This window comes from Crocodylus porosus, unplaced genomic scaffold (assembly GCF_001723895.1).
Source record: "Crocodylus porosus isolate Cpor-Errol unplaced genomic scaffold, CroPor_comp1, whole genome shotgun sequence".
Lineage (NCBI taxonomy): Eukaryota > Metazoa > Chordata > Crocodylia > Crocodylidae > Crocodylus > Crocodylus porosus.
This window is the reverse complement of record NW_017728906.1, coordinates 160,226,404-160,243,306: the sequence shown is the minus strand read 5'-3', so window position 1 is coordinate 160,243,306 and position 16,903 is coordinate 160,226,404. Positions and strand designations below refer to the sequence as shown.

At 43.1% G+C, this 16,903-nt stretch overlaps 1 protein-coding gene across 1 annotated transcript in view; it reads left to right on the top strand.

Moving 5' to 3' along the window:
• Window positions 1–16,903, top strand: part of LOC109306591 (neurobeachin) — a 529,566-nt gene that overhangs the window by 147,318 nt on the left and 365,345 nt on the right. The window contains exons 14-15 of the mRNA XM_019530077.1: window positions 9,405–9,513; window positions 16,700–16,866. Of these exons, the coding sequence (XP_019385622.1) occupies window positions 9,405–9,513; window positions 16,700–16,866 (276 nt within the window). The remainder of the gene's footprint in view (window positions 1–9,404; window positions 9,514–16,699; window positions 16,867–16,903) is intronic.

Below are 16,903 nucleotides of genomic sequence, written 5' to 3'. Positions count from 1 at the left end.
AAACATCTTTCAGATGAGACAAGTGAACAGGCATAAGAAAAACATGTGAAGGTAGACTATAGATGAGATCAGTAGGGATGATTGAGCCCCTTTGACATTAACCAGAAAGACAGAAAGAACTGATATCTAGTGGAGTCTTTGAATTTGGATCTCATTCTCTCTTAGTCTCCTTTAGTTATTTTTTATCTGTCATTTCACAAGTTAAAAATAGACTTGTGGCCCGTGGGACTGGAATTCATGAGCAGTCATTTAGTGATGCTTTGTATTGTTTTCATTTATAGCATAGGCACCCGGAGAATATGATTGGCCCCTTTGACTTTACAAAAATTACAGAAAGCTAGTAGCAACAACAACGAATACTAGTAATCTCACTGCTTTCTGTTTACTTGCGGCCAGATTATTAAGTGCTTTTTGGTGCCTATTGGAATCAGGCAGGTAGCTTCTTTTGGAAATCCCACTAGGCAGCTGTCTCCATCTTTAGGCATCTGAGTCATGCACTCTATGTGAGTAAATAGCCTCGAGACTGGAAAAAAAAGCAAGCCCTTTTCTGGGATTAATTTATCTGAGCTCAGTCTAAGCAATGCTTTTTAAGTACACAGCTTTGTTTGTGGTATAGAAGTCAGTTTGCATATGCCTTGCACACTTGCTTTCACTTGCAGCCCTTGCAGTTGTGACTGAGAATCATACGCTCCACTTCTAAATACCACATGAGTAGAAGGATTGCAATCCCATGAATCCCACAAGAGTTTGATTGATGGGTAGATCCTGCAAACATAAGGAAATGGTGCTATTCTTTATCCCCTACTCAACTGTAACCCTAATTTGAGACACAACAGGGACAGTCTAGGAAGCCCACTTGAAACTCACTTAGTATTAAGAAAGACATCATGAATTTACACATGAAGGTACTGGAGCTGGAGAGCTTTGAGACTGGCCTGCATAATATTTCTACCCATTCTGTGAAGCTCCACAATGCATATCCTGGCAGACAAAATATCTGTCTTGCACTGTATAAGCAAGCAAGTAGGCATCTGATCATCTCTTCTTTGCCAGGGAACCATCAAGTTGTAGTTAGTACAGTAAAATCCCTGTTTTCCTGGATTTTATTAACCAGCACACTTTACTAACTGGAATTTCTGGCTGGCCAGCTGGATGAGAGGAGGAGGGGCAAAAGCTTGCACACAGCAGCCACCGCCACCACCCTGTATCCTGCACTGTTGCTGCTTCAAGTGTGGTGGCCGCTGCCATGCCCCCTGCTCCATGTGTGGCCCCCACATTCCCTTCTCCCCCCACTTCACGTTATCTGAAAGCCCTTGCTGGGTTATTTCAGATAACCAGAATTTTTACATAACTGGCAAACCCCTTACCTTGGAGATGTCAGATAACAGATGTTACTGTACCTCTAATAGGGGGTATCTTCAAAAGCTTTACACCTTCCAGGGGTTAGCAATGACCAAACAGATTTGTTGAGCAAACATATATTGTCATTTTTGAAAGGTCACTATGGAAGTCAATCTTAGAATCCGTTAGAATGACACCCTATTATAGATGTATTTCCTGTAGTGTCTGCATTTTCAGTTCCAGAGGAAGCCAGATTCTGGGCTCTCTGCTAGACATTTTTCTCCTTGAGTGATCTCAAGGAGTCATACAAGTTTTCCATCCAGTTCCTCTAATCCCCTGTATATTGCAGGGAATGAAGCATTGGTCATTGGGATAGCCTCATAGGGGTGTGTCCAGATAAGCATGCACATGCCTCTTGTGACATCTCAAACCAGTTTGACATGCTTCAAGAGGCACACTGAGAATGAAAAAATGTTCCCTGCACTGCATATTTGCAGTTTGGGCTCAAAATGTGATATCTGGATTTCCAATAAAAACACTCTGGAGAAAAGCAGTGCAAGGCACAGTTCCCCACCATGCCCTGAGGCAAGCCAGAGCTCAGACCTCTAGAGAAGTGGGGGGAGGCAAGAAGGATCAGTGTAAGGTGGCTTGACTCATGTGCTGTCCCTGCTAAGTAGGGACTGGGAGCGGGGGGTCTGTGGATGTGTGGGGGGGGACTGTGGTTGTAGGGGTGGAGGGCTTGGTCAGGGGGCATAGGTCCCCTGCAGGGCCAACATCTCCCCTCCACAGGGGCCACAGCCCCCCGCACACAGCAGCAGTGGTCATCGGGTGCTCTGGGCCTGATGGCACACAGGGCCTTTGGAGGCAAGACCTGGCCCATTGCCATGTGCAGTCCCTGTGAGCAGGGATGGGCCCCAGGTGACAGCCTGAGCAGTCCAGGACTACCTGAAGACCCACGGCCCCATGGTGAGCCGGGCCGGACCCGTGATAAGTGGCACAGGTGGTGTCTGGTCTGAGGTGCCATGGAGGACTCTGGCCACAGCGGACCCTAAGTACCCAGTGGCTACTGCTGCTCCTCAGGCTCTAGCTCCCCCTGACTATCTGGGAGGAGCCAGGCAGGGTCATTTCGCCCCAAGTGACACAACTTGCCCCACACCAGAGTGCATGTCCAGGCACATGTGCTGAGGCAAAAATCTTCAGCACAAATTTGTGCTGCTTCTATTTGAACTGCTGTGAGTGTATGTGCTTGCATGTGTGGACGCACTCATGCTGGCCAGGACATTTTTTCAAATAATGTCATACTTGTCCCAGATATCTGTGGAGCCTTCTATGCATCTTTGAGCAAGTCTAAATAGAATATCTCTGAACCAAGGTCAGATGCTAGACACCATTACATTTTATAACATAGATTTTGGCTGGCTGCCCATCACTGACAAGGGCAAACTACATAGGCAGTTCAGTTTTATACTGAATACAGATAGTCACTCCGCTGCAGAAAAAGGATTCTATGCACTTTAACCAACATGCAGACAACTAGGGTGCCTGTAGACATGTGGGGCACCTGCTCTGACATGCTGTAATTACAGCATGTCGTAGTACACTTAACTGAGTCTACTAGAGAGTGCTAATTAGCATGCTCTGCTAGCCTTCGTATCTTGTGTATTCAGTATCCCCATGCTTTAAAATGGTGGTGGGTGCACTTTAACTAAAGACTGTCGAACAAGCTGGTGTTTTACTATATTGTCTACAGTCCAGTCACATCTGTAAACAATGTAGATTCAAGGCACCTGTGCTGTAGTAGTCTATCATTATTCTTTCAGTGAAGAATGGCTTAGGAAATAGAAGGATTTTTCTCCAAGAATAAAATGAAGAAAGCATCAGTCTTTCAGTTGTCTTTCAGATTAGGAATTTTGCCCAAACTCTTTCCAAGAGCAAATACCAAAGGATGGAATTGCAATGAACACTCAGACATAAGAATGACAGGCATAGGGAATAGATATAAGCCACTTCATTAATTTAAGCCTGAAGACAGGCACTGTCTATGGTATCAGTGGGCAAAATCTAACCTGCAGGCTGGATGCGGCCCACCAGGCCATTCTATCCAGTCCCGACCCCCACCCTCCCAAAAAAAAAAAAAATAAATTCCTTCCTTCCAAAGGCCCCTGAGGTATGTTACATTTAAAACATTATTAACAGTTTAATCGTTCCTTAAGTAATAACCCAGCCATACAGCAAACAAGCCACAATGTTATTACACATGTAACATATAACAAATTTGCAACTGAGTTGTACCATGTCTTAATTTAAATGTGTGACTGGTTGGGTCTGGCCCGTAGAACCTAATACTCAACTGAGTGTCAGGATCCAACATGAGTCAACTCCAGGGTCTAGGACACAGCTGTTCCAGCAGCCTGATCATGGGGTCCCTGTGCACTGGGGCCTTTCAAACCACATCTACCACTGAGCTGGATAACACACAGCATTTTAAAGGTCCTGGCACATGGAGACTCTGGGATCAGGCTGCAGCAGCCCAGTCCTGAAGTCCTCTGAGCTGAGACCTGTAAAAACTTTTGACAGCTGATTGTCAGCTGGGGCTGGACACCTGACCAGGGCTGGTTTCAGATCCTGGTTCAGTTCCCACCCCAGCTGCCAGTCTACCAATTGCCAGCACCTGGATTTCAACTTGTGGCTGCTGGAGGAATCCAGGGATCAGGCCCCCCTTGCACTGGCAAGTAGGGCACAATAGGGATCTCAGATCTGGAAATCATGCATCCTGCCATGCATGTGCAAAAGGTGCAATTGTTGGGATTGCAACTTAGATTCTATTGTGCCTTAAACTGAATATCAGTCAGAAGCCAAATCTATTAGACTTGCTACCTTCTAAAGATCCCAGGACCCAAATAAGGGGAGGGAGGGAATGGGACAGGTAAGAGAGAACAAGAAGTTCTGGAAAAGCCTAATGTATAGTAGAGGCATGCAAAAGCCAATTAAGTTGTCCCATTCTCCCTCCTGCAGCCAACACAAAGTCTGGGTGCTTGCAGAAAGGGATAGGAAGTAATCACCGTCTCAATTTTGACTCTCCCACCACGCAAACCAATCTGTTGCCTTCTCTGTCATCCACTCAAAATCCAACGTTATGGATATAATAAAGTGGAGCGTTTTCCTGAACCACCAGTAGTAAACTCTCAGTGACTTCAATGAAAGAAGAATTACGCCACTGTTATGCAGGGTTTTTGGATAGTTCAAAAATCTTATCCAAATGCCCTATCATCAGAATAGGGGGATCGCTATAATTTGTTAAGTGTGCTTCCAGTATGGCTGGTTTGATTATTATGTAATCCTGATATAGGATCATAGGAAAGTGGTTCTTGAAGGGACCACAGAAAGGTCATGTAGTCCAGCCCCCTGTTCAAGGCAGGATCATCCGCAACTAAACTATCCCAGCCAAGTATCTGTCTAACATGCTTTTGAAAGTTTCTGAAGATGGAGATTCCATGACTTCTCTAGGTAGCCTGTTCCAATGACTTGCCAGGCTTATAGTCAGGATTGTTTTCCTAATCTCTAGCCTAAATTTCCCCTGCTCCATGTCAAGTCTGTTGCACCTTGTCCTGTTTCTACAGACCCAGATTAAAGACCATCTCCATCCTCTTCATAATCATCTTTGTGGTATTTGAAGACTTGTATCACTGGGAGAGCTGAGGGAATAGTTCTCCATCAGCAGAATGGGAATACGAGGGCCTCAGTAGGAGGACTCAGGTGCCTACATACTAATGCCAAGAGCATGGGAACAAGCAGGAGGAGCTAACCCTCCTACTCTCCAGTGTGATCTAGTAGGGATTACGGAGTCCTGGTGGGACTCCTCACATGACTGGAGTGTAGTTATAGAGGACTACACCCTGAATAGAAGGAACTGGGTGAGGAAGAAAGGTAAAGGCGTTGCTCTCTGTGAAAGAGCAGTACACCTCCTTGGAAGCCAACATCGGCTCCAAAAATGGGCAGCTTGAAACCCTCTGGGTCAAGTTGCAGGGGCGAGGGAGGGCCATGGCAAGAGAGACCTGACTGCAGGTGTATAGTACAGACCACCAAACCAGGGGAAAGAACTTGATCTAGACTTCACCCAAAAATTGACTGAGGCTGTACGTGCGCGTGACATGGTTGTCATGGGCAATTTTAATTTTCCAGACATCTCCTGGGAGGAACACTTAACCAAGTTAAAACAGTTGCAATCCTTCCTGACCTGTGTCAAGGAGCTCTTCCTGACTCAGGAGGTGCATGGGCCAACCAGAGGTGATGTTCTGCTAGACTTGGTCCTGACCAAAGGAGACAACCTGTTGACAAACTTAAATATAGAGGGAAGTCTGAGTGACAGCAACCATGACACCATCATGTTCACTGTCCAACATAAGGCAGACAAATCAGATAGCAGGATTGAAGTTTTGAACTTCAAAAATGCAAATTTCAACAAGCTTAGGTCATTGGCGAGGCAAAGGCTACAGGACCAGGGACCGAAGGCAAAAGGTGTGCATGAAGAGCAGTTGTTTTTTAAGGACACAATCCTTGAAGCACAAAGGAAGTCCATTCCCATGCAGAGAAAAGGTAACAGAAGGGCTGGGAAGCCCTCTTGGCTAAACAGGGAAATAATGATTCTCTCAAGAAAGAAGAAAGAGGCCTATAAACAATGGAAGCTCAAGGCGGGCCCCAATGAGAACTATTCTATGACAGCCCGCATTTTCAGGGCACAGATTAGAAAGGCTAAAGTGGTGACCAAACTTAGATTAGCAGTGGGAATCAAGGACAACAAGAAGTCCTTCTTTAGGTACATAGGGAACAGAGGGAAAACAAATGGGAGTGTGGGGCCATTGCTCAGCAACTCAGGAGAGCTGGTTACTGGCACCCAGGAGAAAGCTGAACTCCTGAATGACTATTTTGCCTTGATATTTCACCAAACCAAAGGGAAACCCATGCCAGGTAGAGTAGAGGATGAGCACGGTAGGAATAATCACCTTCCTACTATTGCCGTAGAATTGGTGTATGACCAGTTAATACAGTTAGACATATTCAGATCAGTAGGACTGGAGGATCTTCATCTGAGAGTGCTGAAGTAGTTGACCGAAGTCATTCCAGAACCCCTCACAGACGTCTTCCAGAACTCGTGCTCTGGAGAAGTCCCTGAGGACTGGAAGAGGACCACTGTTACCAGCCACAAGAAGGGCAGGAGGGAGGTGACTATAGGCCAATCAGCCTAACTTCTATCCTAGGGAAAATCCTAGAAAAGTACATCAAGGAGTCTGTCTGCAATAAGCTTGAAGAAGGTATGATTCTGAAAGACGGCCAGCTTGGCTTCGTAGCAGACAGGTCTTGCCTTACCAACCTCATCTCCTTCTACAACCAGGTAACTTGCCATCTGGACATGAGAGAGCAGGTTGACATTGTATACCTTGACTTCCAAAAGGCCTTTGATCTAATATCCAATGATGTCCTCACAAGAAAATTGGAGGATTGTGGACTTACCTCTGAAACAGTCAGATGGGTAAGAAACTGGCTTCAGAGTAGGACCCAGAGAGGCATAGTGAACTGATCTGTATCATCCTGACATGAAGTGTGCAGCGGTGTCCCGCAGGGATCAATGATCAGTCTAGTACTTTTCAACATCTTTATTAACTATTTGGATGTGGGGATGAAGAGCTCACTGTCCAAGTTCGCAGATGACACCAAGTTATGGGGAAGTGTGGTTACGCTTAGAGATGGACTACGTTTACAGGCAGACCTAGACAGGCTGGCAAGTTGGCCGGATAGGAACCTGATGAAGTTCAACATTGAGAAATGTAAAGTGCTCCACCTTGGGATGGGCAACCCTTAACACACCTACAGGCTTGGCAGCACCAAACTGACTAGCACCATAAATGAAAGGGACCTGGGGGTAATAATAGACCACAGTATGAATATGAGCAGGCAGTGTGATGCTCTAGTCAGTAGGGCAAATAATATTCTGGCATGCATAAATTGATGCATCTCCAGCGTAGCCAAGGAGATGATTCTTCCACTCTACTCAGCACTGGTGAGACCACTGCTGGAGTACTGCATCCAGTTCTGGGCACCACACTTTAACAAGGTTGTGGACAAGCTTGAGAGAGTCCAAAGAAGAGCCACCCGTATGATCTGAATCGTAAAAGGCAAGCCATATGAGGAAAGGCTGAGGGACCTGGGACTCTTCAGCCTGAGGAAAAGAAGGCTAAGAGGGGACCTGGAAGCAGCTTACCACTACACTAGGGGAGTACATCAACGGCTTGGTGAACAACTGTTCACCAGGGCACCTGAGGGGAAAACCAGGAGTAATGGCCACAAACTCCTGGAAGATCAATTCGGGCTCAACATTAGGAAAAACTTCTTCACAATCAGGGTGTCCAGACTGTGGAATAAGCTCCCTCCAGAGGTGGTGCAATCGCCTACCCTGGAAATCTTAAAGAGAAGACTAGACAGTCACCTTGCTGGGGTCACCTGACCCCCAGTTATCTTTCCTGCTTGGTGCAGGGGGCTGGACCCAATGATCTTCTGAGGTCCTTTCTGGCCTTGCAATCTATGAATCTATGAAAATGCCCCCTCAGTCTTTTCTTTTCCAGGCTAAATAACCCTAAGTTTTTTCAGCCATTCCTCTTGTGTCTCGTGTCCCAGGCCCCTGGTAATTTTTGTTGCCTTGTGCTGGACTTTGTCCAAATTGTCCACATCTTTCTTGAAGTGTAGGACCCAAAACTGGATCCAGTAGTCCAAATGAGGCCTCATGAATGCCGAGTAGAATCGCTCTATTCAGATATATCAATTCCTGAAATTTCATTACAAGTACTTCACTATTTGGTGTTTTTGTTGAATTCCAAGTTCACTGAATCATATTGTTAAGTAAAAATACGTTATAATTTAATTTTTATTTTCATTTTTAAAGAAAGTTTCCATCCCTCATGGGCACAGAGGAAAACCTTGAAAATATGAATTGGTTTCACCCTAAGTGCATGTCCAGATGAGTGTGGATGTGTTGTATGCAGCACCACATGCTACCTATGCAGGCATTTCCCACGCTGCTACTTTCCAGGGGGTGGGATTCAACCTAGGAGATCCTGGGGTAAAAAAAAATCCATGCCTATAAAAACCAGGGTAGCTCATACAGTGGTATCTCCATAAATGTAGCCTGGACAGCTGGAGCCAAGCTCCAGTTGCTGCCTAGGCTCTCTGCTGCAGGAGCACCATGGCTGCAGCTCTCAAAGGCTTCCAGGACCCTTGGTAAGGCTGCTGGGGCTGCCTCCCTGTATCCCACCTGGGGCAACTTGCCACACGCCAGAGTGTGCACGGCATAGGCATTCCTTGGGGACAAGTAGCAGTGGCACAACGAGTGCCACTGTTACTTGTCCCCAGGGAAATGCAGGTTCCTGCTTATGGGGACATGTCCTAAGGATTCAGTAAGAACTATGTAAGGATATTTTTTATAATTTTACTGTTTTTTTAATAGTATGGTTTTGAAGATGTGCCACATGATTTAAGGATGTTTGTGATTGGCAATAGTGGGATTTTTGATAATGGTAGCACTTAAAAGTTTTTCCAATTCTAAATATTCCATGTACTCATTTTCTGATGCTGGTATAAATAAAAATGAAAAATAAATTAATTCCATTTTTTTTAAGATTTCATTAACTAGAGAAGATACCTGTACTGTGTAAGCAACTGTCCCAGTGAAAATATTTCTTGTATTTAGACTATGTTTGTTGCTGATACATCCATATGAGGTGGTCCATAAGACAGCTCTTCTATAAATAACTTTCTCTTTAGCTATCATAGTAAACTCTCTGGCCTTATAGTAAATTACATAAACCTTTTTATCATAATGAATTTTGTCTGAAATTTTACAAACACTAGCATCTTCTGAAAACATTTATTACCAATGTAAATTAATATGCAGGTTATATTAAATTAGTGACTATTAAACGTCTTCCATTTTATATAGAATTATTATTATTATTATTATTTTGCAGAAAGCCAAATACAAAGATTAATTTCAAGGTTTGTTTTGCTTTTAGATTACTGTGCCATGCAATGAAAGACCACATAGTACGAGTAGCAAACGAGGCAGAATTTATTTTGAACCGACAAAGAGCTGAAGACGTACACAAACATGCAGAGTTTGAGGTAAGCCTGTGGCTGAATTCCTGTTTTCTGTTTTTACTCAGCTATCACCTAGACTGTAACCTCATACAATAACAACTTTTTTCAGAGGAGACAAATTTACATGGAAGGCATTTCAAAACCAGCTTTTAAAAGCTTTGGTAAATGTAAAACACAAAGAACTAGTTTATTTTTTCATTCCCTCGCTGGAATCCATGGAAACATTTACAGCTTGAAGAAACCCCTTACTCAGGTTGCCTACTTACTTGATATGGCAGATTCTTAAGGTTCATGGAGACCTTTCCTGATTTATTGCAACTAGTGATGCAAAGAACATTAGTAGTGCAACTACTTTATCTGTTTCTTTAAACAGAATATAAGGTCAGTAAAAAAAAAAAAAAAAAAAGTTAGTATGCCTGAAGTAAATCTAGAAAAACAAATATTTCTGATATAATAGTAATTCACAATTTACTAAAATATTTACTATTAGTGCTTTTTAATTTTATTTATTTGTGCATAACTCATAAATTGAAACATAATGATAATAAGCATTTTCCCTAAACAAGTAAGTCATTAACTGCTGAAGATAAGATAATGATTAAAATGCTCTATTCCATTTTATTTTGGAAGAATAAAAGCAGTAGGTGGGTTCTATAACATTTACTAATGTAATCAGCTCTGCCTTACAAAAGGAATGTGCAATGAATTACTTTATCCAGAGTGGTTGAAATCCAACTCAAGTTATGGTATTAAAGGCGATGTACAGTAAAATGCAAATAAGGTATTTTAAACATATATGTTTATTTTGGTTACTTGTTGTAATTGTGGGATTAATCATGTTCCTATTAAAAATGTTTTGATACAATGCTAAAATTAAATTGTTTGATTTACTTTTTATCAGACAGTCTATATGAGACATTCATTGCGCAGTAAATTAATTAAAAGTGAAGTAAATGTCTCATGTCTACATGTCCACCTCAGGCTACAGTAAATAAATTTACTGCACAGCAGGATAGTACTTGTAAATCCATGTATTTACAAGTACTATCCTGCTGCAGAGTAAAAACCTCCACAGCAGCTCATGTGTAGATGCTGCCGGGCTGGCTGGGGCATGGGGGTCCTTCAGTGCAGTGACTACCTACCTCTGCAGCACATTGAGCCAGGGAGCAGCACCAGGCTGCCCCCCCAGTCCTCCTACCAGCTGGGGCAGCTCCAACCTGGCTCAGCAGCTGTGGTTCTAGGTATACATGAAGGCATGCACCCAAGAGCAGTAAACTCTGGCACAATAAACTCTGAAGTTTATTGACGCACATTAATATGCATGTGTAGCTGTGCCCAGTATGTTTTGTTGTGTTTTATTGTATATATTTAATATTTTAACACCAGTAGTTCTTATCCTTCTTAATTTTTTCTTGTGTATGTATTTATGCATATGCACACACACATTCATGCACATATATATTTTAATGTTGGGTGGTTTGGCAGTAGAATTAGGATAGATTTACTCAGTAGCATACAAGATAATAAATAACTTATTCATCTGTCAGAGAATGCCAACAAGCACCTTGTGGCTAGAAATAGAATCCAGTAATCTCAGTTTTGATGAGGTTTTTATCTCATTGAAGCAGCTCTCTTAAACCTACACTTTGATGTACTAGTTCTTGTGCTCCTTGACCTAGCTGAAAAGTATGAGACACAGAGATATCTGTTGTCATTTTGAATACACATAACCTTTACTTCATTTTGTCAGGCCAGACAGCAGACACTTGTCATATGGGATTGCAACAACTTTATTACCAGGCATATACTAGATATTTTAAACTTAGATAAAATCACATTTACAATTAAGTGTATGTCAGAGTGAAATTTCATATTGCCTCAACAATAAATAACATTTGATATTTATCAGGGCATCTTGCGGTAACCTAAGATGACAATAGAAGATTGAGTTATCTGCTCTTTGAAGAATATGTTGAAGTATAAGATCTGTCAGAACTCTAGACAAAATGAGAATATTCAATTAGCTTCCAGCTTCTGTTAGCAAATAAGATTTAGAATATTAACTAAATTCCCTAAAGGAACAGCCTTAAGTCAATCTTATTTTCCAGTAAAGAAACCAAGACATTTCTCATATATGAAAATTTTCATTCTCTTTATTTGTCACAAGAAAAGAAACTCTGTGAAAGTCTCTGTTTTACAGGGAAAAATAAAATCTGTAAGCAATTCAAGTAAAAGAAAATTAGGAAATATAAATAAAGTATTAGATATGAATCTGATATATACAAAATTAAATTGTACTCACATGCTGGAAACTGTCTTACATCCTGTAGTGCAATAACGTTCTATATGCATTATAATATATTATCATGCATCCCACTTAAATAGTGACTGCAAAACATTTTTGAAATGTCCATTGTATTTTAAATTCTGAATAAGTTTCAATCTGTTAAACTTTGTTGTTGCTGTTGATATTCTGCTTTTTTGTGTGTGTGCTAATCTTTGGTCACAGCAGGTAAAAGTGAATGGGTGTTTTCCTTTTATTTCTAAAAAGTATGATATTATTACCAATGCAGTCACTTACCTCCTGATATCTTGGTTTTGTGGGTGTACTTGGGGGTGGGAGGGGTATAATGTCATGTCAAATTAAAATTGGTGAATTCTGTCCTGTGGTTCTGACTGTTATCAGAGAAAGTCTGATTTGTTTGTTTTTTTCCCATTTTGGGGGTGTTTTTTGAGGGGGAGGATGTCCTAGAGTGGTTACTTCACAGTTAACTTTCATTTTGTTAGCCTCTGTAATTGTTCAGGAAGAAAAATGAAAATTTAATTTTACTGTCCAATGAGCTGATGAAATATTAACCTCATTACTGAGGCAGATCATTGTACTAATTGGTGCTTCCCTGTACAAGAAGATAAATTGAAAAATGAATTAACCCTTTATGAAGTAATGTAATGGTCATTCCTTTTTGAAGCAAATGATTTTCAATATTAGTTTAAATATAGAAGATTTAGTTAAAATCTTACTAAATGCAGGCATGAAATGTAATAAAAATGCTGGTGTATAGAAGTTCAACCACCTGAATGCATGAAATGCCATAAACTGTCTCCAATATAAGGTTAGCTTAATTGTAATGCTGTTATGATAAATATTATATACTATACTGTTTAGCTGGCATTAAATCTTGGTTGAATGTGTTCTAAAATGAGCCACAATGAATTATTGTACAACACATAAATTGAAGAACATTTAGTTTTAAAAGGAAGGATTTTATTGGGAAATTGTAATTGCAGAGACTCATTAGATAATGTAATTTATTCAAAATAATTTGAATGTACTGTTGCTTTTCTGATATGTCTCTGTAAGAACACTGTGCTATTGAGGGTTTTATTTTAATTGCTAAGGATCCTTTTGCCCTGTTGAGGCTTTGCTAACAGATCTCTGCTAGGAAGAGTATTAAGAGAAGAAACTGAATTTGAATTGTATTTGTTATGAAAATGAAAAATATATCTGAGAAACACAAGAAGGACAAAAGGATTAGGAAAAGTAACTAAAGTCAACAAAGTGTTTTGACAGTGAAGTCTTTTTAGAAGCAATCTAATGGAAGAGCAATTTCAATAGCATTTAGTTGAGAACTGGATCTTGAAAAAAATGGATCAAATTATTCATTCTAGGTTCTTTTTGAGTTACAAATATTTATAATAAATTTCTTGCTATAACTGTGCTTTACTTGGAAAAACTTTGTAAATTACATCTGTATTGTAATATATGGAGATTAGAAAATATACATAACATTTCAAGCTTGATGGGATTCAGCTGTTAACATTCATAATGATAAAACTGTTCCGAGTATTTTTTTCAAGTTATAGTTTATTGGATTTGTAGATCTCATGGAGACTTTAAAAGACTGTATTTCCATATGTAAGATTCAGTAACTTTGTATATTGCTGATAACGTGAAGGTTGTGGGTTAGGTTCTCAGGCTGTTTACTTTTAAATATGATAGCCAGAGATGTATCTTTTGTCATTCCTCTATCAATAATTATGGATGCTAGGGTGAGGATAGATCACTCTTGATATATGTGATTCAATGCTCTTCCTCTATAGTAGGGCTGTTCAACTTCTAAGCCCCCAGGAACTGCACATGGTATGGACCACATTAAGCATGCTACACAGTCATTCCCCCGCCATCTCCAGTGCTGCACTGAATGCCATTGGACACCCCCTTGCCCCACTTCTGGCTGCATTCTTCCCCTCTCTTCCCCCCACAGTGCAGCCTTGGCCTCACCCCCTCATGTAAAGGCAGGAAGTGGCAGCTGGAGGAGGGAGGGAAGAGCCTGGAGACTCTGGCTGCTATTGTAGCTAGAGCAGTGGTGGAGTGGTAGCCAAATGAGAGCTTAGGGGACTCAAATTAATTTCTCATGGGTTACCAGTTGGACAGCCTTCCTCTAAGGGGGGTGGACCTGGTGGTCTTGGTGTGCAAGGTTCAGAGTGTGAGGGAAGAGGAAGCATGTCCAGACCCCTGTGGTGGGGGAGGAGGAGCAGAGGAAAAGCCCTGCTCACTGCAGCAGCTTCCTGACAGCCAGGAGCAATCCAGGCATGCAGCCCCACTGCCTGGCCCCAGAGGGGGACTCTTCCCCCTCCTCCCTCTCCCCCACTGCCACGGGGCAGGAAGGGGAATTCTGTGCAGCGCTGCCCAGTCCCAGAGGGGGACTCTTCTTCCTCCTTCCCCCCACCCCCTGCTACCATGGGGTGGGGAGGAGGGCTCTGTTGTTGAGCTGCCCAGCCCAGCCAAGCCTGGGCATAGGGAGTGTTTGTCACTGAGCTGCAGCTACTGGAAAGGGCCCTGTACCCACAGGCTAGGTTGGCCCTGCTCAGCCTCAGCCGAGGCAGCCACATGGCAGGGCCAGCCCAGGCCCCAGCAGCTGTGGCTGTGACAGGGAAGCTAAGCCCTGTCAGTGAGAGCAGCCTGGCCCAATGTGTGTGGGCAGTGGCTGACCAGGCTGTGGGCTACCCAGGCCAGCTCAGGCCTAGAGCCTGGCAGGCCTGGAGCCTGGCAGCCGCCCAGCGTGGGGGCTCAGTGTGGACACATGAGCCCCTGTGGTGCCTCTGAGGCAGTCTGGATAGCCTGCTGCTTGGCCAGCCACCACCTGTGCTTGCCAGGCCAGGCTGCTATCATTAACAGGGTTCAGCTTCTCTGTCATTGAGCTATTGATGCAGGGGCCCAGGCCGGCCCCACCATGCAGCTATTTTGGTGAGAGCTAAGCAGGGCTGGCCCGGGCTGTGGAAGCAGGACCCTTTCAGAGGCTGCACCTCAGTGACAGATGCTCCCCACACTTAGGCTAGGCCGGGTCAGGCAGCAGCACACAGAGCCCTGTTCCCCACCCCGCAGTAGCTGAGAGAAGGAGAAGGACAAAGGGGAAAAGTCCCCGTCAAGCACCACACAAAGGCCCCTGCCCTACCCCATGGCAGTGGGGTAGGGGGAGGAGGAGGAAGGGGAATAGTCTCCCTGTGGAGCTGGGCAGCTCCACACAGAGCCCCCCTCCCTGCCCCACGGTGGCAAGGGGGGAAGAAGGGGGCTGCCCCACCCTGGATGCAGTCCCCTGGTGGGAGGGCAGTGGGAATTAACCCCTCCTTAGCCTTAACTGAGCCATACTGGGATGGCTGTGGTCACTACCAGTGGAACAGAGAAGGAAGTGGGGAATAAACCCCCTCCGTGCTTACGCTCCCTGGGGTACCTTGACAGAGGCTGCTGCCCCCCCCTCACTGTTTCAGTGGTAGGGATGGGGGTGTGGCTAGACACTGTCCCAGCACGGCCCCATTAAGGGAAAGGAGGCAGGCAGGGAGGGAAGGTGTTAATCCCTCCCTCTCTCCCTTCTGACCACAGGGACCACAGCTGGGGTCTGCCAGTCCCAGATTCCACCTCTGCTGCTTGCCCACAGACAGGCAGACCCAAGTTGCAGTGGGGGGAGGGAAGAACTAACCCCCTCCCTGCACACTTTGCCTTAATGTGGCCATGCTGGGACACATCTGGCCACATCCCCCCCCCCCACCGCTTGGGCTAGAAAGCAGAGGGTCAGGGCCAGCCCTGCTGCAGTCCAGGGCTGCAGAGCATGCTGGGATGCTTGGAGGACTCTGGTTTAACTTAAACCAGGAAGGGGTCTGGGACAGAAATTGCATAAACCAGTTTGACTCAAATCAGTTAAGTCTGATACTGCGTTCAACCCGGTTTATCTTAAACCAGCTTCAGCCATTTTGAAACTGGTTTATGTGCACTGAACTTATGTTGTGTTACATGTGGAAACCAGTTTCTGATCATTTAAACCAGTTTATGTGTAACTTCTATCCCTAGCCCAGCAGTTCCCAATCTGTGACCACTAATAGTATGCAGACAACCTGTCAGTGGTACATGTTAACAGATTTATTATAATTATTTTATATGACAAATATTTGCTGGTGGTACTTAAGGTTGTATCATTTTAAATTGGTGGTGTACAATCTGTCAGAATTTGGGAGGCTCTGACCTAGCCCAAAACATCCATTCCTGCCACAGAATACTAGCAAGATGGAGTTTTGGTCTGACCCAGTATGGCACTTCTTACATTGTTAAAAATTTCCAGCCTGTATTGTATTGTGTCATGGACAGGGATCCTGGTTTTCTCAGATTAAAAAAAGAGCCCCAATTTTCAGATTTAAAAAAGTAATCAAAAATCCACATTTTTCTGTGATTAAAATGAAACACCAGTAATGTGTGTGTGTGTGTGTGTGTGTGTGTGTGTGTGTAGTGGTGATTCATTTTGATCATGGAAAAATGCAGATTTTGGGTTACTTTTTTAAAATAAAAAACTGGCCAATTTTAAGGCCTAAACAAAGAGATGTAGAATTCAATGCATTTTCATCATCATTCTGCATTTCTTGGCTTTAAATTACTTAATTTTAAACTTTAACTTTGCTCTTGTGTCATGAAGTGTTTAATACAGCTAATTCAATTAAAGACTGTAAAACTAAATGTTGCATTTCTGTTTTAGACCTTTGTCTGAATGGGAAACTGCTTCTTGCTTACATAGAAATACTAATTTTAATGAGCACTTCAAAGAGCTCTCTACCTGAGTTGCAGGTAGAGAGGACATTTTTAGATTATGAAAATTATTTCTAAACAAGATAGGACAGTTTCTAAATGATTCTATTATATACAATATGTACTTTTCATTTTTAGTCACAGTGTGCCCAATATGCTGCTGACAGAAGAGAAGAGGAAAAGATGTGTGACCATCTTATCAGTGCTGCTAAGCATCGAGATCATGTAACAGCCAACCAGCTGAAACAAAAGATACTCAACATACTAACAAATAAGCATGGTGCTTGGGGAGCTGTCTCTCATAGGTAAGCTGTAGTCATACATTCATTATTCTAAATGTTA